Below are 25,206 nucleotides of genomic sequence, written 5' to 3'. Positions count from 1 at the left end.
CCGCACTAGCAACTGAGTGGTCCAACTCCCAGTGGGGGCTGAATCGTATTTTGTCCAAGCGCTCGAGGCGCTTCGCAGGATATACTAAAGTTTCTTCTCTGTGGGGTTCTAACAGCCCACTCACTCACCTGTTGACACCCTCCAACGATCGCATGCAACCCCGTGCGACCGCACTCGCGGAATCAGAACAACAACTTTATATAGGCTGTAACCGAGAAGACTCTGAGATGAACCAAGAATTCTTTCGGTCTGTTGGAATTTAGGTTAATCAAATCAATCACCAGATTTCATCTAATCTGATCTTCTTATCCACTAATTTCCCGAAATACACCAATCGATGATGCCCCCTCCATTGCGGATGATGTTGACATCCCTTGCCACCATGTGGAGTCTACTGCTCCCATGATCCTGTCGGAAATTCCGTTTGATCCTCCTTCTATGAAAATGTACAATCTGTAAGAACTAGTCTGCTAATTTTTGCAATAATCTACACTCCGTCATTAGATGCGGCGAAGGGTATGTGCAACAAATTCAATTGTAGGCTGTCCCTCTACATCCACGGAAATATCCGAGTTGATCGGTAGCTATGCCGAAGTTGATGATACGAGCCGGCATGACTTGTTTCCAATTAAATCCGCTCTGCTTAATGTCCAACCATAGCCTGATGCGCGGGACCATATCTGTTGCCATGTGGCTTAGCAGCATCGATAATCTTTCGCATTGCTTGCTTTTCCTCCTCAGTCAATTCAATATCCCGAGATGTCCAGTTTTCCTCCAGACGTGCTGCCTTGGTTGTTCCGGGGATGGGGATCAGTCCTTGGGAGGCGACCCAGGCAAGGGCGATTTGGCTAGTCTTGCAACCCTTGCGGGCAGCGAGCTTCTTTATTTCTTCGACGATGGCTCGGTTCTTATAGAAATTCTCGCCTTGGAATTTGGGAACTACCGAGAGGCATTGTGTTAGCGATTCTGACAAGCCAAGCGTTAGAATGCTTGTGAATGGGTAGATACCTGTTCGGCGGAAGTCATTCGGGGAAAAGTCATCCGGGGAGTTGTAATCGAAGTTATCGACGAGCCAGCCGTGCCCCAGTGGACTATACGCGACATAGGCGACCCCCAGCTCCTTCGCTGTGTCGATCAAGCCATCTGTCTCATGGAGCGTCTCAAAGGCTGAATATTCGGCTTGGACAGCGTCAATCTTGGCGACTATTGACAGTCAGTAATATATTCGCAATCTGGCTGGATGGGAACGTACTTGAGTTTGCCTTCCGCAGTGTGGCAGCTGAACATTCCGAAAGTCCAATGTACTTGGTCTTCCCCGCCTTGCGAATTTCATCAAGAGCCGGAATGGACTCGGTGAGAGGCGTATCTATTTATATCAGTAAATGCAAATTAGACGATAACGATTCTACTTACTGGGGTCAATGCGGTGCAGATAGTACAAATCAGGAGTAAAGCCAAGTCTCTCAATGGTTCCCTCGATGTACTCCTTGATATGCGAGGCGGAGTTGGTGATTGAGCCGTCCCCTCCAATGACATTGAAACCACACTTCGAGGCAACTGCCAGCGGCAACGGTCAGTTTCAGGTAAATATCTCGTGATGTCGGGAAGTCTTACTGAAAACCTTATCGCGGACGTTGTGTTTCCTGATGAAGTCTCCTAAAAGCTTTTCGTTCACACCGGCTTGGTACACAACAGCAGTGTCCCAGAATGTGCATCCCAGTTCAATTGCCTTCAGCAAAACTGGTTCGGCTTCCTCGAGGCTCAGATTGCTACCCAAGCCATGGCTCAACCCCATGGCACCGAATCCCGGTGTTGGGATCTGGATGTCGCCGAAGGGAAGTGTCTTGACCATGTTGACTGAGTTGAATATTTTAATCGGGGCTACTTCGCTTCTGTTGCTTTACAAATGACAAGATGTGGCAGTGAGTTTGGATTTATATCACAAATCTAGTGTTCGGGGTTAAGCCTTCTTGATCACAAGGTGGGTCGTACTTGTCCTCCTTCCAAGTCTTAACTCCGCTGGCTCGGATTAAGTTCCAAGGGCTATTTTCACTCTGTCTTGTGTGAAATGTAACTGAAATGGGTATATCAATGGAGAAAAACAATCGAGGCACGATCTTCACCCAGCAATGGTCAGCAGTAACGGGTGAATGCTTAACTCCGACCTCGGAAACATTCTATAGGTGGGGGTGTCAGCAACTCCACTAAACACCCAAGCACAATGACATCACGCCATGTCCTGGATAGCAGTGCTTTTGGAGTGTATGTTGTAGTGCTTGATACACATCAACCGCTCTACTTCCCTCTACGCTATCTAGTATAGAATTGGCCTGAATTGAATCAGCGCTAGGTAAGTCACAAATGGATACCCACATCCATAGAGGAGGCCCGGCGACAGAGATGCTTTATTTTTACTATGGTACTATTGCACCTTATCCCTTCTTGCCTTTTTTCCTACTCATTGGTGTTCTCATTTGTACTATTGTTGGAGTGGTAGTCTTAGCGGGGCAATGCTCGATTGACCTAAGTGGAGCGGAAGGCGCACACCCTCCACACTACAACATAGGCGACTTGTACATAGTAGTTATAGTTTGGTGCTACTTCAGTAGTTTCCGCGAGCGTAGGTATTTGCAGGTTGAGTTTCAAGGAACGATGAGGCGACTATATCTCCCAAATATCTTAATGGCCAGTGCTTTGTTCAGTGGGGTCACCACTCCGTTTGTTGGGAGTCCCCGTGCAATCAAACAAGCAAATATACAGTCAAAAGCCAATTTGTGTCCACCTGGGCAGGTTCCAATCATAGTCAGCAACTCAATGTGGCTCATGCCAAATTGATGTTGACTGTATTTTTGCTTGTGAAGTTGCACGCGTAGTCTCAACCAACGAAGTGGTGACAGTGGAGAAGACAGGAAAAATGGGAATGGAAATGCGGAGCTATTCCTATGCGGAGGAGGGGGAGCCTTCCCGATGAGGCAGTCAAGTCACAGACGGCAGGCACGATCAACTTTGCATTCATTGTGTTCTCTCAACTGACAGCACAGCGAGAAGGCTGATCTAGCACTTTTTCTCCTTGTAAGCACCAGCTGCATACCCCAAACCGAGTCATCAGCGTTCGATATGCCTGGCCTTGGATAAATCTCATGTTTCGATGATACATTTCCTCTTCTGAGAGCGCATCCGAGCAATTGGCCTGTATGGAATCGGTTTCAAACCGCTGTCGGGAATCAGCCTTTCCATCGTCTCCCAATTTGATTTCGAATTCGTAGTTATTATGACATCTCCACCGGTCATCGTCCGGGCTTAGTCCTGGTCCTAAGTCAAGCCACCGGGTGAATACAAAACACACATCGTTCTGTCCCGTTTTCCGTATCTCAATTTGCCATGAGGTATTGCATTTATCACAGCGCCCATGATCTCGGGGTCTCGTTGTCATATCAGAGCGATATTTGTCAATAAGCTCGTGAACGACAGCCTTCAAGTTGGAGATCCGGCCAAGATGCATACAGCTGTGCATAGACTCATTTTTAGGATGCGCTAATAAAAGTGATAGGTTGTCTTGCCTCACTACCGCAAGCTCTTGGGTTCGTAAGTAAAGACCTGGGGGATTCGAACAGATTCGTGCGTCAACAGATAGAAGAGTCGTCATATGACTAGGTTGAAATTCCTCCTTGTTGTGCGGCTTGGTAGGTTTCAGCGCTTTATATGTGATAGGATTGGTTCCAACCTCTGTATAGAGCAATGACTGAACTGGTATTCCAAATTGAGCTCCGTGGTAAAATCTTCGCATAGCAAGTTGAAGATGAACGAAATAGAACTTGTAATAGGCGTGGCTTGGGTAATGGATAATGTAGAGAGGCTTTTCGAGGCGATGTGTACTTCCACCAAGGGACTCTACACAGGCTAGAACTTTGAATTTGGGACCTGGTAGAGCCACTTTTCGCCAAAGATGTAGTCGTAGGCAGGCGTGGCAGAGATGGTACTGTGGTAAATCACGAGAAAGCGTGTCAAGAAATCGATCCGCGGCCCATCCTCAGGGCCCCCAGTGCGGCCCTTTGGTAGGTTGCGGCATGCAGATCCCAAGGAAGACAACAATCGGCGGTTGCATAGGGCGAGACAAGCAACATCAGCGAACGACGAGTGGTCAGATATCATGAGCAATAGCTCGAGAGGAAGATCGGGCAGGGTTATTGGCTTTTGATAGTTCATCTTGAAGTGTCAAGCTGAGCTAGCGGTGGGCGGTGCTCCACTCGATTCAAATCGGATATTGTAGTCTGGTGCACACTGGGTTCAGTAGATTCCCGGGTAGGAAACAGAAGGAGATAAATTGTAGGCTCTTTTCCGTTTTAGGGGATACAATGTCCGACATATTGACAAAGAAAAGTAGTGAGAAGACAAATATTGTGACGAAGTGATGATAATGTCAAGTAGACGCTACTACATTTAAGGTTTTGATAGAGAGTGGACCACATAATCCATGTGATATTGGTACCTACCTAGGTAGGTAGTTTGGTAGGTACCTATTACTTCTTTACATTCGTGTTTTGACCAGTCATTTAATATGGTGAAGACTGAAATAGGAGGCTGTGCTTATAGAAGAAGTACCAGCATATACAATTCGAGTTCACTAAAATGCCTTAAAATGATTTGCGAGGACAATATTACATTTTCATGTGGCAATGCGGAACTTCAACACACGCTTCAACAAGATGAATTGACTTGAGGATACATTAACCCCGCACTTAGTGGTCTCCCTGGCATTCAACACTAACACTATTTAGGCCGTCGATCGCACGAGCAATGCGACGTTACAACATGGCGATATGAGAAACACCTCCTTGCAGAAGGCGCTCGCTCCTTCTCCCCGCCTCCTGCGTCTATCGTACTCCTCACACCCCAGATCTACAAACTCAACGCGTCATTGCGCGTGATTTGATCCTCACATTCCGGAACGCCATGGCGATTTTGCGGAAAAACACTCTATACAGCCTCCTACTTCTCCAATGCGCGCTGAACACAGTAGCAACCCAGAATGACCTCCGTTACGTCAATCCCCTGATCGGGTCAACCAATGGCGGCAATGTCTTCGCAGGCGCGAGCCTTCCCTATGGCATGGCAAAACCTGTCGCCGACGTCGATGGCCAGAATACTGGAGGTTTCTCGACTGATGGGAGCAATGTCACCGGCTTCTCGCATATGCATGACAGTGGCACAGGCGGGAACCCGTCTATGGGAAATTTTCCTCTGTTTCCCACAGTACTGCCAAGACAATATCGTGGATAATTGCAAGTTCCCCAAGGCTGCTCGCGCGGTCCACTACAAGAATGACTCTGTGGTTGCGCGGCCTGGCTACTTTTCCTTGACGCTTGAGAACGGCATTAAGGCGGAGATGACTGCGGCGCGGCGCACAGCATTGTACCGGTTTACTTTTCCAAAGGGATATACGGCGGAGGGATATGATCTCAATCCGTTGATCTCGGTGGATCTGACTGATCTGTGGGATAGTCGACAGAATGCTTCCATTAGCCTCGACGCAGACAAAGGTCGAATCAGAGGCAACGGTACTTTTTTGCCGAGCTTTGGAGCTGGCTCGTACAAGTCATATTTCTGTGCTGATTTCGGCGATGCTGATGTCGATGACAGCGGAATCTGGGTCAATGACCGAGCTGGATCAGTGCAGGAGTTGTTTGTCACTCGCGGCTTCAACAACTTCTACCTTCAAGCCGGTGGCTATATGGCCTTCGATCGACCAGACAATGGAATTGTGACTGTGAGGGTGGGTGTCAGCTTTGTCAGCTCAGACCAAGCCTGCAAAAATGCTGAGGCGGAAGTGCCCGAGCCGGAAGACGCATTTGATGATCTCCGGAAAAGTGCAGAGGCTGCGTGGAAGGAGAAACTCAGTCCTATCAAGGTTATCCCGGGTGGTGCCAGCAAAGACATGATCAGCGGTTTCTGGAGTGGTATCTACCGAACTATGTTATCACCTCAAGATCTGACCGGCGAAAATCCACTATGGAAAAGTGATGAGCCATATTTTGACTCTTTCTACTGCCTCTGGGACGCTTTCCGGGCGCAGCATCCGTTCCTCACAATCATCGACCCAAAAGCACAGTCAAAGATGGTTCGTAGCTTGCTGGACACATTCAAGCACGAAGGATGGCTGCCCGATTGCCGCATGAGTCTCTGCAAAGGCTGGACGCAGGGAGGTTCCAACGCCGATATTGTTCTTGCAGACGCCTACGTAAAGAACCTCACGGGTATTGACTGGGAACTTGCCTACAAAGCTATGGTCAACGATGCAGAGAACGAGCCTCTCGAATGGTCATATGAAGGGCGAGGAGGTCTGCAGAGCTGGAAACACCTCAACTATATTCCATATCTGGACTTCGACTATATTGGCTTCGGAACCAATTCACGGAGTATCTCGCGAACGCTGGAATACGCATACAATGACTACGCCCTATCAGTTGTAGCAAAGGGCCTTGGCAAAAAGGATTACGCCACTTACTTGTCTCGGTCTGGAAACTGGCAGAACTTGTACAAAGAAGACCAGAAGTCGCTGCTGGGGAATGGGACAGACACTGGCTTTACTGGGTTCTTTCAGCCAAAGTACATCAACGGAACCTGGGGCTATCAGGATCCCATTGCCTGCAGCGCTTTGACATCGTGGTGCTCTCTCACCTCGAACCCTTCAGAGACATTCGAGTCTAGCATCTGGGAGTACCTATTGTGCGTATATCATTTCCGAGCCCCAACAACCCTCAGATGCTGATACTATATAGCTTCGTTCCTCATGACATGGCAAAGCTGGTCAAGATGGTCGGCGGCCCGGACTCTTTCGTGTCTCGGTTAGACTATTTTCACACCTCTGGCTTGGCAGATATGGGCAACGAGCCGGTATTCTTGACTGTATACGATTATCACTATGCCGGACGCCCTGGTCTGTCCGCCAGCCGAGCCCACGCTTACATCCCGTCTTCTTTCAACGCCACGCATAGTGGTCTACCTGGCAACGATGACTCGGGAGCCATGGGATCATTCCTGACTTGGAGCTTGATGGGCCTGTTCCCGAATCCGGGGCAGAATGTGTACTTAATTATTCCTCCGTTCTTTAAGGCCGTCGCAATCACTCACCCTGAAACAAAGAAAACTGCTACCATTCGGAATGTCAACTTCGACAAAACATACAAGAAGATCTATATCCAGAGTGCCAGGCTCAATGGAAAGCCCTACACCAAGAGCTGGATTGGACATGAGTTCTTTACTCGAGGTATGACGCTGGAGTTGACACTTGGGGACAAAGAGAGCGACTGGGGTACACGCAAGGAGGACCTGCCTCCGAGTTTGAGCGACTCGGTTGCTGCATTTGGACACCACGACGGGATGTAGATGAGCTTGATCTTGAAGACAATATTTACTAGTCGGGACCTCAATCCCAATAACTAAGAAAGCTTTGTGGCGGTGTCAAATCTTCAATGTATCCAATGTGGGTTTAGATGGGCTGGATCTATTATTCGGAGAGCCATTGGATGGTCAGCAAAAATCAATGCTAACGTGGCAGGGATACATTCTCCAAATCATGTTGTCTCAAGCTGATCAATCGTATGATAGGACTCTTCTAGGGCAACTCGTGTATCCACGGCCCCGCTGTCCGGGCGCGGCGAATCATGACTAAGCTGTATGGAGCCCCGGCCCTTGGAAGTACCAAACTCCCCTTCGTAAAAAGCTCCCTTTAGCAATCATTTCTCAAATCCTCAGCTGAATTATTCTATCTCGTATTCCAGCGGGAATATTCCCTGCTCACAAGTCCCAGGTGCTCCCGCGAACGGACGCTTGGCGACATCTCTTTTCCCCAACCATCACCACCCCCGAACATGGCGAACCGACAAATCACACGGCGCATTATCACCAGCGCAGCGATCGCACTATGCCTCATGTTCTTCCTCTTCATTCGACCGCAGGGGCCACCGAGCCCCGCCGTCCGTGCCCCAGGCCACATCGACCACTCGGCATCGGCATCCGCGCCGGGGATAAGCATCGAAGATAGCACACTGAAAGGCGACGTGGTGATGCCGAAGCTAGGCAATGAGACGGTCAAGTAAGGCACCCCCAGAGTGACACATGGGAAATACACGAGTGGTGGGACAAATGCTGATTACGGAATTGGTGGCTGTTCCAGAGCTGAATTAGGTCGTGCGACTTGGAAGTACTTCCATACTGTTATGGCGCGGTTCCCCGAGAAACCCACGGAAGACCAGAAGGAGGCTCTGCGCTCTTATATCTACCTGTTTGCTCGGTTATATCCTTGGTAATGAGATTCCTTCCCTACGTACTCTATGTCAGATCGGAGACTAACGGTTGATGACATCAGTGGAGAATGCGCTGAGCACTTCATGCAGCATTTGAGCAAATATCCCCCTCAAGTTTCGTCGCGCAATGCTGCCTCCGGATGGGCTTGCTTCGTTCACAATGAGGTCAATGCCATGCTTGGTAAGCCTGAGTTTGACTGCGCCAATCTGGGGGAATTCTATGATTGCGGCTGTGGTGGGGACGAGGAGGCGGGTGAGGGCAAGGAGGGTGCTGCTTCTCGGTCCGATGCTGGGAAGGGGAGCTCGGAGCACCATGATGGCCCTGCTGTGGAGATCTCGAAGGAAGAGTTAGTGACTTCCCCGTTGTGGCATCTATCATGACTGCTTGGTTGCTAATACACGCTTTAGGACAACCCGTGGTTGATGGGATGAACCTTCGACTATCCTTTCGACCCCATGGGGCTCATCCTGTTTGGTTTATACCCAGCGCTTGGATGCTTGCTATGCACCTTTCTGCTCACACTTATGGAGCTGGTCTCCCTTGTACAATAATAAATCGTCAGTTGACTATGTCAATATCAATCAATATACCCTTGTTGTGTTCTGCATGTGGCTTTTGGGATAAGAGAGGTCCCCGCCTGATGTATTATACCAATGTACCGATACAGTAGATACTATTTAACGCATCTTGATTTCTGGCTCTCTTTCCCAGGCATATCTTTGGGGGTTTGCTCAATCCATAACATCTCCACATGTACGTCAAAGGTGCGCTCTAGTCCTATAAAATGTGAATGATAACGGTATACAATTCCCGCATCGTCTCGATTGCCGATCTGTACAAAGTACATGACCCAAATCCTATGCGCAAAGATCATCCTGCCTGGTGATCAAGTGTGGAAGATGGCGCGCATGACCAAAGAAACCTAGCCAGTATATCCCTGAACAGCTAAGCAGACTAAAGCGTCATACCAGGCTTATATTAGCAGAAAGCACCGATTAAACTTTCTCTTGGTCTTCAATATGACCAACAGCGATGATGTCGTCAGTTGCACCCTCGTGATACCAACCCTCCAGATCAACTAGTTTCATGTAGCATGACGGAACTCTCGAAGAGCGGTATATCACTGATCGCAGTATAGATGAAGGGATAGTCGGGAATAGTGTTTGAGTTTGGGCCAAAAATAACAGTAGAGGCGTCAATATGGTATGTTTCGAGGGGCCAGTCGACCAATCTGAATGCTCAGATCCTCCCCGCGTCTGCCCCTTCAACTGGGAAGTGACAAATGAAAGCATGTGGTCTCCTGACAGACCTACCACCCATGTCCGCGTGGGATCTGCGCTTTTTCAGTTACCCTGAAACATGTACCGAGTTGAGTAGATAATAAATCAGTTTCTCGCTTTCTTTTCGAATGTTCTTTTTATACGATAAATGTTCCCAAAGTACTCGGAACCCTTGGAAGAGTTACGGAGTACACTTTGGTCCCTCCCGACGCGCCCAGCCCATCGATATTACCCAAAAGAGCCTAGTGCGGCTCCCCATCGAGACTAGTGTGGACCTGCGCGCCAAACTTCGACGCGAAAAAAGAAAAAGCAAAAAAAAGAAAAGGAAAAAGCCGAGATATTGAATTTCGTATCAAGGCGAATTCCCCGCTTAGGCGCTTTCTACACTCTCCCAAGGGATACACCCCTCCCGAAACCCTCTTCCCTCTTGTTTGCGCACCTGATAAGGTGATCTTGAGTGTCAACAATGGTCTCCTTCTCTTGCGAGGTAAGTCCTATCTGGTGTCTGTATGCCTTGCGCTTGAGCCGCTGCTAACAATCAGTATGGTAGGCATGTGGTGATGTTCTCACCAAGAAAAAGCTCGATCCTCATCGTGGCCAATGTCGCGGCGCTTCCTTCACCTGTATCGATTGCATGGTGCACTTCTACGGAACAGAATATCGAGCTCATACGGTACGTCGGATCCGCGTCGCATTTTCGCGTAATGGTCATTAATGGTCATGCGGCGACTCTGCTAGAGTCCTAATTAAATCAACAAGGGAGACATCCGCTAACGACACCGGCCACTACAGTCATGCATGAGCGAGGCGCAAAAGTATCAGGGTGCTCTGTATAAAGAGAAGCCCCAGAAAGGAAAGAAGGGACAAAACAACAAGCAGAATGCGAACCAAACCCCCAACGGTCGCCACCAGCAACCCCGTGTGGAGGATGGTTCAGATGGCGAGGCCCTGAAGAACGCTCCTCCTCCCCCTGCTCCCACGCCCCCGCCTGCCGGTGAGGTGAGGGCCCCTCCTGCCCCGGCCAACAATGACAAGCCTGTCAATGTATTCGACTACCTGGTCGCGGAGGAGACCCCGAACACCTCCAAGGTCTCTGTTGCCGAGCCCAAGCCAGAGATGACAATGGACCCCAATGCCAGATCAATCTTCGAGCCGAGCAAGACCCTCGCTCGTATCGACACCAACCCCAACATGGATGATGAGGGTAAAAATTACGATATCGCATACGAGGAGAATGGCTATTCATATGGCGCCGGCGACATCCCGCACTCCTCCTCGCCTCGGAACGCGTCCACAACAGAGTTCGTTACGCCGGCACCTAAGAAGAAGAAGGACCGCCGTCGCGAGGAGAAGGCCCCAGGCACCGTCAGCGAGAAGAAGCGCAAGCGTGGCCAAGCGGAGGTGCTCAGCACTCCGGGCGAAGCAGTCGATACCCCAATGATGGATGCCCCCTCCAGCATCATCAACAACGCCGGCACACCCATGCTGAACCACTCCGGCCTGACCGGCGGCCTGAACCGGATGATGCGCTCCGCGTCCCCCGACGGCGACGACAGCCCGGAGACCAGCCGCCGCGCCTACCAAGACACCTCGTCCCCGATCAAGCGCAGCCGCCGCAATGGCAAAGAAGCCAACGGCAACGGCGATCAAGGCCTCGGCATCTCAATGAAGAACCGCGCCGGCCGCCTCGTCTCCTCTATGTTCGGTGGCTCAGCCGTCTCCAGCACGGAACCCGGTTCCAAGGCCCTGGTCCACGCCCGCCGCGGCAGCTCCTCCAGCGGCGACGGACAGCTCGAAGTCCGCAAGAGCAAGAAGTCGCACCGTTCGCGCGCAGACGACAACGACGACTCCCGCAAGTCCAAGCGCAAGAGCTCAAACCCCACCGACGGCGACAGACCCTCCCGTCGTCTTAAGCAAATTGATGAGCGCCGCGGCTCCGTTGAATCCTCCCACGGCCACCAGGTTACTGTCTACAAGCAGTCGCGACCGCCGGCGCGCACGGGCGAGGATCTGCAGCGCGAGCTGGCTTATCACTTCCTCTCGCTGGTCTCGAAGGATAGCGAGCGTGGCTGCTCCATTAACAAGGCGCTTAAGCGCTTCCACCGTGATCTCTCGGATGAGTATGATGCTGATCGCGGTCGTGATAGTGGACGTAGTCGGGCAGACCGGGAGCGCAGGGTTGATGATGAGAAGGATCTTTTCCGCGCGTTGAGGCTGAGACGGAATGATCGTGGTGAGATCGTTGTGTTCATTTAAAGCCTGGACTCGGTGTGTATGATTTCAACCAGAGGATGGATGGTTCTTTGTTACGAGGTGAACGGGCTGGTTTTCTTGCATAGCGCCATGTTTCTTTTGATGCGCCGGCTTTGATATTGCATTTTTGTCTATGTTTAATTCGGGATCGGGACTAAATTGCAATTATGATGAGCTTTGACTGTCTTCCCTGACGTCCCTTTGTAGCGGGCTGGAATCGAAGGAATTACCTCGTTTCATCTAAGATCGAGCATATTCCCGAAGTCCGATTGTGCGTTAACATGCTGCAGATGGTGTTCTGGATATAAGCCTCCTGCACTAATTCTTTCTTCAATGTCTTGGCACGTAGTGGAGTCAAACACTATGGACCTATCGCATGATAACCAAATCCAATGAATTGCATTGCTTCATTCTCTTTCTTTGTGATACGAAGCATGACTCGAATTCATTGATTGCAGACCCACATTACCCCTGCCCAGGCATAATGAGTCATGTTATGTAATTCCTCCGGGGCTGACTCACAGCTGCCCAGAGCCCTGGAGCTGCTTGCCACTATGTCACCGCCTTATTCGCCGCCCGATTCTGCCATAAAGAGCTTTTATCGCCTTCTAGATAATTCGTTGCGCCACAATTTTCTCTTTGCATTCTATAAGCGGGCTTTTGCCTTTGATTTTATTCCTCGCTGCTTTACTTACTGTCTAGCTTCCGCTCATTTTGCTTTATCCTGCCTTTTCAGCCTACATTAGAGCAACACGCTCAGTCGACCAACAATTACTCTATTCAAGTCAAGCGCAAGTGAGAATAATCACCGGAAGCACATGAGTACGCCAGGAGTCTCCAGTCAGATCTCCGCAGCATCTTCAGCCATGGCAACACCACAGCCAGAGGCTTCATTACCAGCCGGGCCACGACCCCCACGTTCTTCCAGGCCATCTAGACGCAGAGGGCGGGGTTCTGCGAAGCGTGAAGGTCAGCAACAAGCACCCGCGAATGAGCCCCAAAACCAAGCTGCGCCGCAAGCACAACCTACACAATCTCGACCACAATCGAATACAACATCACAGCCCAGTCAACAGGATGGACCGTCCAGCTCGCGGAGAGGGGGAAACAGAGAAGGAAGAGGCCGGAGACAAAGAAACAATGGACCTCGTCAGAATGGAGGACCTGAAAGCCAGGAGACGCGACCAGAGACACGAACCCGTGGGATGCGAGCGCGTGGTTTCGAAGCTCAGTTAACAAGACCAGACCAGGCCGAAAGTGGCGCTCCATTGGATGGTGCGGGGCATTTACATGACCACACACTAAGAGCCGATGTGCCGGAGTTTGTACCGGGCAAGCCGCCTTCCCAAAAAGGACAACCATCCGAGTCAGCGCCATCTTCGAAAGGGAAAGGGAAAGCCAGGCAGCCTAAGGCACCGCCGCCGCAACCCAAAGTCACGACGAAATCCACAGCCGACGACCTGGCTACCCGCATCCACGAAGACATCTCGCACAACCTATACGAATGCCCTATTTGCTGCAGCGAGCTGGGTCGCAGGTCCCGGGTCTGGTCTTGTGAGCTATGCTGGACTGTTTTCCATCTGAGCTGTGTCAAGAAATGGTCCACGAATGAGGGTGCAGCTGCACAGAGAGCTTCCGCTCAAGAGAACGGGCAGGAAGACCTCACTCCTCGCGCTTGGCGTTGTCCGGGTTGTAACCTTTCTCAACAAAACTTCCCCATGAGCTACTCTTGTTGGTGCGAGAAAGAGGTCGATCCTAGACCTCTTCCCGGTTTGCCTCCGCATTCGTGTGGTCAGACTTGCTCGCGGCCTCGCAAGGGTTGTCCCCATCCTTGTGATGCAACGTGCCATGCTGGTCCGTGTGCGCCTTGTACTGCTATGGGTCCGACCCAAGATTGTTTCTGTGGCCTTAACTCGTCGCAGAAGCGTTGCCAGGATACCGATTATGAGAATGGATGGAGCTGTGGCGAAATCTGTGGTGAGTTGCTGCCATGTGGGGAACATACATGTCCGCTTCCCTGTCATGAGGGATTGTGTGGTGGCTGTGAGGTTAGCATTGACGCCCGTTGCTATTGCGGGAAACTGCAGACGGAGATGCTGTGTAAGTCAAAAGATGATGAGGAGGACAGCCGAATCATCCGCGATGACGGCTCGGAAGATGAGTGGACCGGCTGCTTTAGCTGTGGAGAAACTTGTAACCGTCCATTTGATTGTGGTAAACATTCATGCCAGAAGAACTGCCACCCGCAAGATCCTCATCCTGCGCACTGTCCTCAGTCACCAGATGTCATTGTCAACTGCGCCTGTGGCAAAACGCCGTTATCTGAGATCCCAGGATACACACCTCGTACCTCCTGCGAAGACCCTATTTTGAACTGCCAAAAGCCTTGTGGGAAGACACTTCCATGTGGTCATCCTTGCGAAAAGCTGTGCCATGTTGGATCATGTGGCGCTTGCTTGCGCAATGTGCACATCAAGTGCAACTGTGGTCGTACTGATAATCTGACAATCTGTCATCAAGGCCAGAATGAGCCTCCCCAGTGCCCACGCATGTGCAAGGCGACTCTACACTGTGGTCGACACACATGCACTGAAAGGTGTTGTCCAGGAGAGCAAAGGGCCAATGAGCGCCAGGCTGCACGTCGTAAACTCAGACCCCATCTCCGCCCTGCTGATGAGGACATCGAGGCAGAGCATATTTGCACTCGTGTATGTGGCCGGATGCTGAAATGCGGAAGGCACACATGCCCGGAGCTTTGCCACAAGGGTGCTTGCAATACCTGCAGGGAGGCAGTGTTTGAAGAGATTTCGTGTAATTGCGGAAGATCTGTTCTATATCCTCCGCAGCCGTGTGGCGCAAAGCCACCAGCTTGTAACTTCCCCTGTGAGCGTCCAAAGCGATGCGGTCACCCTCAAGCCTCGCATACCTGCCACACAGACGAGGAGAACTGTCCAAAGTGTCCGTTCTTGACCGAGAAGGCGTGTCTGTGTGGAAAGCGGGTGCTGAAAAACGTGCCCTGCTGGCTGACTGATGCGCGCTGCGGTCAAGTATGTGGGCAGCTGCTCAAGTGCGGCTCTCATTTCTGCCGGAAGGACTGCCATCGCCCGGAGGATTGTGAAGACGCAACCAAACCTTGCAGCCAACCCTGTGGAAAGAACAAGACTATGTGCGGCCATCCTTGCACGGAGCAATGCCACGCGCCGTACGCTTGTCCCGAGAAGACACCATGTTCGTCCAAGATCGCAGTGACATGTGGCTGTGGACGACTTCGGCAAGAAAGACGGTGCAACGCCGCCAAGGCAGTGACCTCCAAGGGCCAGGTTCAGTCGCCCCAACGCCAGCCAGAGCTGACCCCATTGACATGCGACGACGAATGCACGCGTCTGGAGCGGAACCGCTCTCTGGCGGGTGCTCTTGGCATCGACATCAACCAGACAACAACGCTTCAAACCATCACAGCCGAGAACCTCCCCTACTCGGAAGAGACGCTGAACCAATACGTCCAGCTCGCAAGCTCAGTACCTCTATCAACTCTCCAAACCTACGAATCCAATCTTCACTCCCTGGCAGCGGCAGAGAAACCAACCCGCTCATTCCGCTTCCAGCCGGCAAAATCCACTCTCCGTGCATTTGCGCACTCCCTTGCTGCAGACTGGGGCTTCGTGACAGAAAGCCACGACCCAGAACCCCACCGCCACGTCTTCGTCTTAAAGCCGGTTGCTTGGACGCCTCCCGTCTTCGGCATGGGTAGCGGTTCGACCATCGGCATCGGCGGCATGAGCGTACGCGAGTGCGTCAAGCTTCGCGAGCGCGAGCGCAGCAAAGAACAAGAAGCGCGTCGTGTCGCCGCTCTCGAGGCTAAGGCGACCCGTGAAGCCGCTAAGGCACAGGCTAGTGCTGGAGACGGTGGATGGGCCCAGGTTGCTTCGAAGAGTAGGGGTGGTAGCGCGGCTGGTTCGAGGACTGGAACTCCTGTTCAGAACCCGTGGGTGAGCAAGTCTATCTATGCTGCTCTTGATGGTGATGGCGCGAAGAAGGAGCGCTTGGTTCTGAGATCTGGTGTTGGAGCGGGCAAGTCTTTGCGTGCGAAGACCCCTGCACCTGAGGTTGTTGATGATTGGGAAGAGGCTGAGGAGAAAGAGGAGAAAGAGGAAGCAAAGGGGGAGGGGGAGAAGAGGATTCCGGGGAACAGGACAAGGACCAGCAAATAGTTGTCCTTGAGGACCCTGAGGGAAAGCCTGAACCTGCTCCCGAGATCGAATCTCCTGTGGAAGATCGCCCCACTCAGGCTGAGGCAACTCAGCCTGAAGCATCTGCTACAGATGATGTGCTGATCTAAAGTTTTGGGCAGGATTTGATGATTGATGACATGAGAAACAAAATTAAAAATGTTTCAAAAGCGTTGGACATGTCTCATTCTTTGCGAAGTCGCTTGCATTAATTTTGGAGTTCGGAGTTTGCTCATACACGATAGGATATCGCATGTCGAAAGCATCGCACGCATGCATCATTTTTTGGCATACACTTGTAAGCGAAAAAGAAGGAAAAATGAACTAGCTAGGAAAAAAAAAAAACTCGAGAACCAACCAACTCCCAAAAGAAACCAAATTATCAATACGTAGTCCCGAACAACCAAAGACGTAGCCATTAATTTCCCAGATCCCAACTACACACTCGAAGCTAAATCACAATCCCTGCTTCTTCACCGGCACGACCTTAACAAACTGCAGGCATCCATCCTTCGTCGCCCGATACGGTCCATGCTCCATCCCAGGTTCCCGGTAGGCGTAGGCACCCATACCCCACGACTCTCCGAGCGAAAGATCTTCCAGTCCACCGCGCAGGGTGCAGACCTCCTCGATGTAGGGATGTGTTATTGGCTCTGTCTGCGCAGATGTAGTATTTGGCTCCCACCACTGCAGCACAGCTTTGTGCTCTCCGGCGCCGTTTAGCAAGAATTCCCATACCCCCGGCGCGATGGAGTACCATGGCAATGCGGATGGGGAGTTCTGGGGTGTACCCACTGGTGGATGGGGCGGTGGGGTGGAGAACTCTTTTTCATGGATTGCCATTTCTGTAGGCTTTCTCTTTCCTTTTTCTGGGATAGGGGAGATGGGGGTGTGGGAAGATGGGGAATATTGGGAGATGAGGAGGTTGTTCTTGAGGAGCTGGATTTATGAGGACGGTGCCTTTAAGGTTATATAGTTCAGGGCGCAATCCCACATGGGTAACCATGGTTGGGCATTGAAATGATGACTAATGGACATAGGTGGGTCCATTATGATATATGGATGTAGCATAAAGATGCAACATATTAGACAAGACTATTTGCAAACCAATGAGCTGGTATTTAGGTTGTCTATTAAATTTGAAGTAACTAGCTTTTGCAAAAGTCATACATGGATGCACCAGCCGGGCCATACCGTGGAGAAATAGAGGTGGCATATTGGAGCTAATCGAGGTATGGATGTACTCTGATATGCTGTTGATGGTTTTTTGTACTACTGGGAATCAAAGGATCAATGTGCAGCTTTAACCTCGACGTGGATGTAACATATTGATTATATATGTAGTAGAAAGTTAGGACTGTCTTTTTCCAAATTTTCTTATTATATAGCACTTTCGCCTTCGGTCTTATGTGGCAGGTACCTACTCTGAAGTCTACATGTAAAGAAAAATAAAAAAAGAATCCCCACGACGCTGCATTGAACATACAACGTACGGTCATTCCGATACGGCAATATCGCAATTCTGCTCACCCCGCCCTAAGCTCGCAGAAAGCATAGCGACTAACGGCTGGTCTACCCAGTGAAGGATTCACGTGAGGTCTATCCTTCAGTGAAATATAAAGACCCACATATCCTAATTAGGGAATATTGGTGCCTGGTCATGCTGAATTTCTGCCTTGGTTATATGGCACCACCTGGGCAATTAAAACTGCTTATGTCAGTAATTATGTCATCCGATAGCCGGCCGCCGTTTCTCTTATCTGGAGATTCGGCGATTCATTCTATTTACTCTTCAGACCCAAAATGCCATCATTCCGACTGCAGGGATTCCAATCGGTGATCCGTGGCAATTCCAACCTGCTGCGTCATCAGCAGCGTCGGTGGGCGCAGGTCCACGATGTCCGCTTCCTCGCCTCGCACCACGATCCAAACTATGTCTGGACAAGTATCGGGCCAAACTGGACAAGAAGGCCAAGGAGTGAGCGAACCTTCCTGAACAATTATTCCTACTTCAGTACTGACTGGTTTATTTAGAGAGGGACACGAGTCAGTTGAGTCTTTGAAGGAAGCCTACTCCGAAAAGATCCAAGATCTCCGCCGCAAAGCAGCCACCGCAGCTACCCCAGAGCCCGGAACACCCGCATCCACCACCGCCGTCCCAGGCACACCCCCAGCATTCAAAGCACCTCCTCCCCACAGGAGTCGCGCACCGCTAAAGCCGCACGCGCCGTCTCCAGCGAGTCCAGCCCCGTCAAGCCCCTCAGCACCTACCTGGACGTCGAGAAGATCCGCGAGCTCCCACCCAAGGAGATCGAAGCGCTCTGGCGCCTCCGCTTTGCGGAGAACCCGCACGCTATTACTGCGGCGATCCCGTTGGACACGTACAAGCGCATTATGCAGGCCGCACGCGAGAACCCGCAGTTCATCCTGCCCCTCCCGCGCCCGCAGACCGCCGAAGAGGCGCAGCAAGCACCCGAGGGAGCTGGCACCGTTGCCGACATTCACTTCCTTCAATGGGCTTTCCACCCGCCTGCTGAGGGGTCGACTCTGTCGCCTTCTAATAACCACACCTCTACTGTGATCTTCACGAATCTGGGTGTGTATAAAATGCACGGCGCGTATGCCCAGCCTCACACCACTATTACTCACCACCTCGATCTGGCGGATGACAAGGGTATGGTCCTTATGCATGGCCAGATTATTCCCGACGGCGGTGTTTCGGCCATGGAGGCCACTTGGCTTGTTAGCTGTGTGCAGCGCTTCTATGACTTTGAGGGCCAGGCTGCTGGTCGGAAGAGTGAGCTTGTTCGCATGTTCACCCGGGGTGATGTTGAGAACTTCAAGGTTGAGGAACTGGTGGACGAGGCTGAGAGACTTCAGTAGTTTGCTTCTGTTGGACTATACCTTGTGACTTGTATTATATGTATCTCCCCATTCCCCTTTTTCTTGCGGTTTTATATAGATCTTTGGGACTTGGACTCTCGTGGTTTCAATAATAGACATGGGTGCATCCCAAGAATTGGCCGTTGATCATGGAACGGATGTAAAACAATGAAAGAAGAAACCCGTGGACTGTTTCCTAATATGTGTCTTCTGATATATACATGAGACGAACGTGCTTGCGGTCTTTTTATTTACGAATTAGCCATTACTTATGGATCCGCTCAAACAAAGTCGAATCAGTAGATATAGCCAGTGATATATATCATGCTGCAGCACGTCGAAACTTAATCTACTTCAACTTGCCTCAGATCCTAAAAATGTACTCACTGGCAACCATCTCTCTTCTAATACATTCAACCATCAGCTCTAAAACCCAGAATGACATCTGCTTAGTATCATGGTCCTCCCAATCCCCAGATAACCGAAAGTCGCCGCAAGTTTTATACCTCCAACAACCCAACATCCGCAGTTCTCCAAAGATCCTTGATTGTCTGATCTCTATGCCGGTACATATTCCATCCAAGACTCTTCATAAAGAAAGCGCCTCCCTTCTCCGCACTAACATTGCGCCCGAAAACCATAGAACCAGCCCTAGGAGTAAGAAGCTTCCCAATCCGAGCAACAATACCGCTGCTCCTCGTAGCCAAACAGATGCAAAAAGTTCCCCAAGTAAATCATATCAACAGGTCCACGTCTATCAGCCAGGAAGTCTTCATCGAAAATGCTCCTAGTCACAAATCGCGCCCCAACTGAATGCTCATCTCGGAACAGTTCATACCCCAGTTGAATGAAATCACCCATGTCCGCCCAGATCAGGTTCGTGGCTGAAGATAGTCCCGCATCGAATGCTACCTTTGTGGGTCTTGGCCGAAACAGCAGCCTAGGTCTAGTAGGGTCCGTCCCTCGCGTATGCGGTCTGGTACCTGCGTGTAGACTGGGGATAGGCGTATGCTGAAGTTCAAGAAGCGGGATAGTCCGATGCAGGGGTATGCATGGCTATAAGAACTTGGACTTTAGCCTTGTGTTTGTTAGAAACCATGACTCATTCTGGGATTTTCCAACTTGGAAGGGTGTTTTGCTTACATCTTCCACGCTTCGTCGCGGATCTTGTATGTGCTCTTTGGCTTCGTCTTCAGTTTCCAGGCATGTGCATTGTAGGAATATTTCCGCGGTTGGTGCATGGAGCTGTTCTGATGTTGGTCGATACCATTCAACTGTATTACATGCCATGGTCATGATGCTTGGTTGGTTATTTGAATTATTTGTAGTGTCCATCTTGTACTAGGGATGGTGTTACGAGTAGCAGAAAAACTTTGTAGATCAACCAGAAAGAGTCGAGCTAGTGATGATTTTCTTGAGATTAGCATATAAGTTGCAAGGTGCCTGCTGTTTACTATGGCCTTCTTTTGACAATTCACGCACCGAAGCAACGCGGACGAGCAATTGGTAGTTCCCCACGGCGAGAGACTTCCACATCAAGGATTTGATCAAGAAGAAGCCTGCTCAGACCCGTCAGAAGGTGAGTGTCTACTTTTAATGTACGCATCGAGGCCGAGGACAGGTTCCTTCCTACCGCCGTGCAATGCAAGGAAAATATAGGGTCATGAGAATGTGTTGGAATGACCCGTGCCGTTGTGCTGACTCGCTGTGTCTGCAGTCACCCAGGGGGATGATGGACTTTCTTGTTTGGTTCGCTCATTCTTTAGATCACTGGTTTTTCCAATGCCCTCTCCCTCAGGAGCCTAAGAGTTTCGTGGAATATCATCGTAGAACTCGTTGTTGGTAGGTATCCTAGAATTGCACAGCGAAAGTTTCATGAATCAAATTATTACATTCGTACCGATTTCAAAAGGGTTCTCCTTTAGTATTTGCACAGAAGGGAATTTGCCGGAGCCAATAAGCAAGGCGAAAGAAAGGCCCGCAGAAGAATAAGCAGAGAAAAGAAACACGCCCGGCGCCCGATGTTGAGCCAATATTGCAAAAACACCGCGAGTATGATAATAGTCAGCAATGAGTAAACAAGGAGTAAACAAGAATCGAACGCAAATCGGACAAGAATAGATAGAAAGAAGAAAAGAGCCATTCTCAATCAAATGGGAGGTATGGCCCTTCCCTGAGGGTTTGAGGGTCAATAAAGGAAGTCATCAGGGCCATGTATGGGCCATAAGAGGCAGGCCGTGATCATTTGAACGGATGCAGAGTGAAATTCGTGTCTTGGTTGCGTGGCGGGGGTATCATGGTCATAATCAACAGTTCTTGTCAATTGATTCTTGTGTTGTAGGGACCAAAACCAGACGTCTAGATTGGCTGTCGAAAAGGGATTTGACAGCCAAGCATTGGAGCAAAGCTTGAAGTGTTTGTACTTCTTGGCGGGAAAGAAAACATGAGAGAGGCCTTGGGTAAAGGGTTCGCTAGTGGGAATTCGAAAAACCCAAGCAAAATCCAGGTCAGCTTAAGCACTATTTATTAGGTAGCACTTCTTCCGTAACGAAGGAAAGAATGTGCTCGAAGTAGCCTGGCTCAGCAACAGAGTCATTGTGACCGCCGTTCGGGAGTGTGCGCCAGATCTTGCATTCGGACTGGCAAACGGCAAATAATTGGGTCATATTAGACGGACTAAGGGAAATTAGCCATAAAAACGCCATGTTGGGAGTAGAAACACTTACGGAACAAGCTCGTCCTTTAGTCCACTCAAGAAAAGAACTGGAGTTTTGGTGATCTTAGGCAGCATATCTTCACTAGTCCAATATTGGTGGCAGAAACGCGCCAAATACCGTGCTGGGGGGAAGACACTGTTTAGGTTAGCATTGCTCGCCCGGAAATCTTCTGATAATTCGAAAACATACTTTGGGATCAACTTGCGTATGCTCAGGAAAGTGTTCTCCAAGATCAGTCCTCCGATATCACCTTGCTCCTCGTTGCTGGCAACTAGATTGATAGCCACCGCACCTCCTAAACTTTGTCCGTAGACAATAATGTCGGTATCCCTTGTCTCTGGGCGCTGTCGTAGGTAATCAAGGCCGGTTTGAGCATCGATCTTAAGGCCGGCTTCATCCGGTGTACCTGTAGACATCCCGTATCCGCGGTATTCCAGCAGGAGGACATTGCACTGAAGTGTATCCTGTAGAGCTTTCGCAATCGGGACGCGGTGGCCAATGTTGCCTGCATTTCCGTGGAACATTAGGACTGTCAGATTGCGAGAGAAGCGGGTTTGTCGTTGCCGGAGAAAAAGGGCGTGCAAGGACTCTCCGTCGGGTGTTGGGATCTGGAGGTCTTCAAAGTCGCTGATGCCAAATTGGCGAGGACTAGGGACATTTGTGCGCGCATCAACGGGGACATTGCGGGGATAGATTAATTCACTGGGGAAAGTGGTTAGTTTCGTAAACAAATGGCCTAGTTGCCAATAGCGTACTTTTGCTTGAAGTAGAGGAGCCCACTCGCAACAACAGCCAGACCAGATGAGGCAAGAACCGGCAGTCGCATGAACTGCGCAGCACTGTTGGCCATGTTGCTGATGCTCCAAGACGGAGGCGGAGGGGATTCGGACATGGCGCTGAGTTGGCTTAAGAGTGGGGACCTGATAGAGCACGCGACAAAACGAAGCCTGGGAGATTCTGGTATTGCAAATTTATCGACTAGCAGATATGGTCAATGCGACCAGAGATGAATACAGTAAGTTAATATGAACCACCACAGAAGAAAAGGGCAATTGAGCTTCAGGAGTCTCGCGGGGAGAAGATGATAAGTCGTAGGGGCTGGGGCCTCACCGCCCGAGGTGCCGCGTTGTGAGCTTCTGCCTGTGTTCATCATAGCATCACCTCTACTTCTTCCCTTACCTCCCTCTTCTCCTTGCCGTTTTATTTGATTTATTGAAGTCATCTTTCCCCTTTTTCTATTTTTCTCTCGAACACAGCACAAAATGGTCGCCCCCCATGGAACATCAGGAATGCTCGGTGAAGGTGAGCAGAGCTATCGTCATCCGCCGACAGCAACCAGCTAACATCTCCAGATGGCATTCATGTCGACATGAACCACCTGAAGTCTGGCGAGGTCAAGTAAGCTAAGCTTATGATTTTATTTACCATGGGAGTTATGCAACATATACTAACGTATCGTTCTCCATTCAGCTTGGGAACCTCGATGTAAGTTGAGCTGGAGCTCTCGAACCTTACCATCTGCAACCATCCCCACTAACGTTCCAACAGCATGGCTATCAACTTCAAAGACGGAGTCATCCTGGGTGCAGACAGTCGAACAACCACCGGTGCCTACATTGCCAACCGAGTCACCGACAAATTGACACAGGTGCACGACACCATCTGGTGCTGCCGATCGGGTTCCGCCGCGGACACCCAGGCTGTGGCCGACATTGTCTCCTACCATCTCAACATGTACGGTGTAACGAACGCCGAGGCCCCTACCACACAGGTTGCTGCATCACTCTTCCAGGAATTGTGTTATGAGAACAAGGACGCGCTGAGGTCTGTATCCGGGTCTTTGGATCATCGCTCAATCCGTGCTAACTGAACAACAGTGCGGGTATCATTCTTGCCGGATGGGATGCACGACACGGAGGTCAGGTGTTCTCGATACCGTTAGGAGGATCCCTTCACAAGCAGCCGTTCGCTATCGGCGGTTCGGGCTCGACCTACATCTACGGTTATACCGATGCCCACTGGCGGGAACAGATGACGGAGGAAGAAGGCATCGATTTCGTGCGGAGTGCTTTGCAGGAGGCGATTAAGTGGGACGGTAGCTCCGGTGGTGTCATTCGTCTTGTGGTCCTGACCAAGGCCGGTGCCGTGAGACATCTCTACCTGCCTGACAACGGCTACACTGGGCCCGGAGTGACGAATTAATAAGCGTTCTAATATTGCGTCAATCACCAAATGAAATGGTTTCATGATCCCAGTTCTCCGGACTTCACATTCTACTATGCCCCCCCCCCACCGGGGATATACTATGTCCGAGTGCCAATATGACAAGTCTGACACTAGTCCACGAGTGCTGCCATACCCCCACCTTTATCATCGGGCTATGTAGGGAGAAAAAGGACCGAGCAAGTCAAGGACTAGATCGGAAGTGCTCGGCCAGCGGGCTATTGGGTGATAACTGCCGAGTGAGTGATATACTTGAATAGACCGGGAGGAACACGGATTTATATATCCTGGTCTATTCTGTTCATGGATTGAGTTTGATTCAGTACTGTAATACTCTGTAGAACATACATCGCTCCTATGTAGATCTGTAGTTTTCCATTAGTACCGCCCAGACTTGGGAGATATGTAGGTAAACATCTCACATCCCACATGCAGCAGACAAAGTGCTATACTCTCCATTATTTAATGCCAGTCTATGTCAATCTATGCCAGTCTATCCCAGTCTATGCCCTGGACAAAGGGAAATGGTTATTCTATTGGGAAATATCCACATTGGAATTCCAATACAATATATTCATCCCCGGACTAAATAGCAAATCTCCATTTTTCATAACAAATAGCGCTAAGCCTAAGATGTCTGAGCATCATCACTCCCACGAGGATGCATATCGTTCTATCATTCGTCAATATAGTCCAACCTATAGACCCTCTACAACATACACCGTTCCTTTTATATCAGCCCTTAATGACAGATCTCTTAGAACATACAACATACTCAGTACGAGAGAGTATGTTTCTTTTTTTCCCTTTTATATCTTAATTAGTCCAAACGAGAATTATATATGAAAAAGTTGACATGTTGCCTAATTAAATCCTGTTTCATGTTTTCATATTTCCCCGGCACTGACCTCACTGACCTCACACCTCACTTTGACCCAAACTCCTCCAACTTCAGAACTCCCCTTCCATATAACTTACGCGTTTCCCCTGTTACTCTTTACTCCTGTTACTCCTGTTACTCCTGTTACTCCTGTTCTTCTGTCTCTATTCTCCTCTTCTTTTTCTTTTCAATGGATTCGATCAGTCGTTGATCCTCGAACTCTCTCTCTTTTAGCTCGGGGATTTTCTCCCTGATTTCGTGGTCTAGCCCTTGGGGTAATCAAAAGTGTATGCAAGCCCCTCTATTATCCCTCTCTTTTCCCTCCCTTTTCCCTTGTATCGTGCATATCATCTCTATTCTATTCGATCTCCCATGTCCGGTTCACAGTGGCGAGTCTCCAAGCTGCGACCGCCTTGCTGACCCGTGTTCCCGCA

General features: G+C 50.2%; 11 protein-coding genes across 11 annotated transcripts; 6 read left to right on the top strand and 5 right to left on the bottom strand.

The window, feature by feature from the left end:
• Positions 1 to 643: 643 nt before the first annotated feature.
• On the bottom strand, positions 644 to 1,852 carry N7519_006100 (uncharacterized protein; the record flags this gene model as incomplete). Its single annotated transcript, XM_057292876.1, has 5 exons — positions 644 to 939; positions 1,009 to 1,203; positions 1,253 to 1,366; positions 1,414 to 1,557; positions 1,615 to 1,852. 5 exons carry the CDS (start codon positions 1,850 to 1,852, stop codon positions 644 to 646), a joined length of 987 nt encoding a protein of 328 aa, XP_057147687.1.
• A 2,048-nt stretch (positions 1,853 to 3,900) lies between these two features.
• N7519_006099 (uncharacterized protein) lies at positions 3,901 to 4,206 on the bottom strand (the record flags this gene model as incomplete). Its single annotated transcript, XM_057292875.1, has 1 exon — positions 3,901 to 4,206. The coding sequence occupies one exon, from the start codon at positions 4,204 to 4,206 to the stop codon at positions 3,901 to 3,903; it is 306 nt and encodes a 101-aa protein (XP_057147686.1).
• A 747-nt stretch (positions 4,207 to 4,953) lies between these two features.
• N7519_006098 (GH92 family glycosyl hydrolase) lies at positions 4,954 to 7,386 on the top strand (the record flags this gene model as incomplete). Its single annotated transcript, XM_057292874.1, has 3 exons — positions 4,954 to 5,203; positions 5,265 to 6,726; positions 6,780 to 7,386. 3 exons carry the CDS (start codon positions 4,954 to 4,956, stop codon positions 7,384 to 7,386), a joined length of 2,319 nt encoding a protein of 772 aa, XP_057147685.1.
• Positions 7,387 to 7,871: 485 nt separating this feature from the next.
• N7519_006097 (flavin-linked sulfhydryl oxidase ERV2) lies at positions 7,872 to 8,730 on the top strand (the record flags this gene model as incomplete). Its single annotated transcript, XM_057292873.1, has 4 exons — positions 7,872 to 8,095; positions 8,177 to 8,305; positions 8,369 to 8,653; positions 8,715 to 8,730. 4 exons carry the CDS (start codon positions 7,872 to 7,874, stop codon positions 8,728 to 8,730), a joined length of 654 nt encoding a protein of 217 aa, XP_057147684.1.
• Positions 8,731 to 10,053: 1,323 nt separating this feature from the next.
• Positions 10,054 to 11,843, top strand: N7519_006096 (LYAR-type C2HC zinc finger protein; the record flags this gene model as incomplete). The annotated part of the gene is made up of 3 exons (XM_057292872.1): positions 10,054 to 10,074; positions 10,138 to 10,260; positions 10,380 to 11,843. 3 exons carry the CDS (start codon positions 10,054 to 10,056, stop codon positions 11,841 to 11,843), a joined length of 1,608 nt encoding a protein of 535 aa, XP_057147683.1.
• An 863-nt stretch (positions 11,844 to 12,706) lies between these two features.
• N7519_006095 (putative NF-X1 finger transcription factor) lies at positions 12,707 to 16,051 on the top strand (the record flags this gene model as incomplete). The annotated part of the gene is made up of 1 exon (XM_057292871.1): positions 12,707 to 16,051. One exon carries the CDS (start codon positions 12,707 to 12,709, stop codon positions 16,049 to 16,051), a length of 3,345 nt encoding a protein of 1,114 aa, XP_057147682.1.
• A 474-nt stretch (positions 16,052 to 16,525) lies between these two features.
• N7519_006094 (uncharacterized protein) lies at positions 16,526 to 16,912 on the bottom strand (the record flags this gene model as incomplete). Its single annotated transcript, XM_057292870.1, has 1 exon — positions 16,526 to 16,912. One exon carries the CDS (start codon positions 16,910 to 16,912, stop codon positions 16,526 to 16,528), a length of 387 nt encoding a protein of 128 aa, XP_057147681.1.
• Positions 16,913 to 17,872: 960 nt separating this feature from the next.
• On the top strand, positions 17,873 to 18,952 carry N7519_006093 (ATP11 family protein; the record flags this gene model as incomplete). Its single annotated transcript, XM_057292869.1, has 3 exons — positions 17,873 to 18,047; positions 18,085 to 18,224; positions 18,269 to 18,952. 3 exons carry the CDS (start codon positions 17,873 to 17,875, stop codon positions 18,950 to 18,952), a joined length of 999 nt encoding a protein of 332 aa, XP_057147680.1.
• A 908-nt stretch (positions 18,953 to 19,860) lies between these two features.
• On the bottom strand, positions 19,861 to 20,193 carry N7519_006092 (uncharacterized protein; the record flags this gene model as incomplete). The annotated part of the gene is made up of 2 exons (XM_057292868.1): positions 19,861 to 20,008; positions 20,096 to 20,193. 2 exons carry the CDS (start codon positions 20,191 to 20,193, stop codon positions 19,861 to 19,863), a joined length of 246 nt encoding a protein of 81 aa, XP_057147679.1.
• Positions 20,194 to 21,471: 1,278 nt separating this feature from the next.
• On the bottom strand, positions 21,472 to 22,561 carry N7519_006091 (alpha/beta hydrolase; the record flags this gene model as incomplete). Its single annotated transcript, XM_057292867.1, has 4 exons — positions 21,472 to 21,628; positions 21,679 to 21,804; positions 21,859 to 22,371; positions 22,425 to 22,561. 4 exons carry the CDS (start codon positions 22,559 to 22,561, stop codon positions 21,472 to 21,474), a joined length of 933 nt encoding a protein of 310 aa, XP_057147678.1.
• A 370-nt stretch (positions 22,562 to 22,931) lies between these two features.
• On the top strand, positions 22,932 to 23,871 carry pre3 (proteasome core particle subunit beta 1; the record flags this gene model as incomplete). The annotated part of the gene is made up of 5 exons (XM_057292866.1): positions 22,932 to 22,971; positions 23,022 to 23,067; positions 23,140 to 23,154; positions 23,218 to 23,493; positions 23,547 to 23,871. The coding sequence occupies 5 exons, from the start codon at positions 22,932 to 22,934 to the stop codon at positions 23,869 to 23,871; spliced, it is 702 nt and encodes a 233-aa protein (XP_057147677.1).
• Positions 23,872 to 25,206: the final 1,335 nt, after the last annotated feature.

Source organism: Penicillium mononematosum, assembly GCF_028829835.1.
Source record: "Penicillium mononematosum strain IBT 11891 chromosome Unknown utg000003l:1.0-8172316.0:1.0-8177699.0, whole genome shotgun sequence".
NCBI classification, from domain to species: Eukaryota; Fungi; Ascomycota; class Eurotiomycetes; order Eurotiales; family Aspergillaceae; genus Penicillium; species Penicillium mononematosum.
Note: the sequence above shows the minus strand (reverse complement) of the source record. Positions and strands in the feature narration are given on the sequence as shown.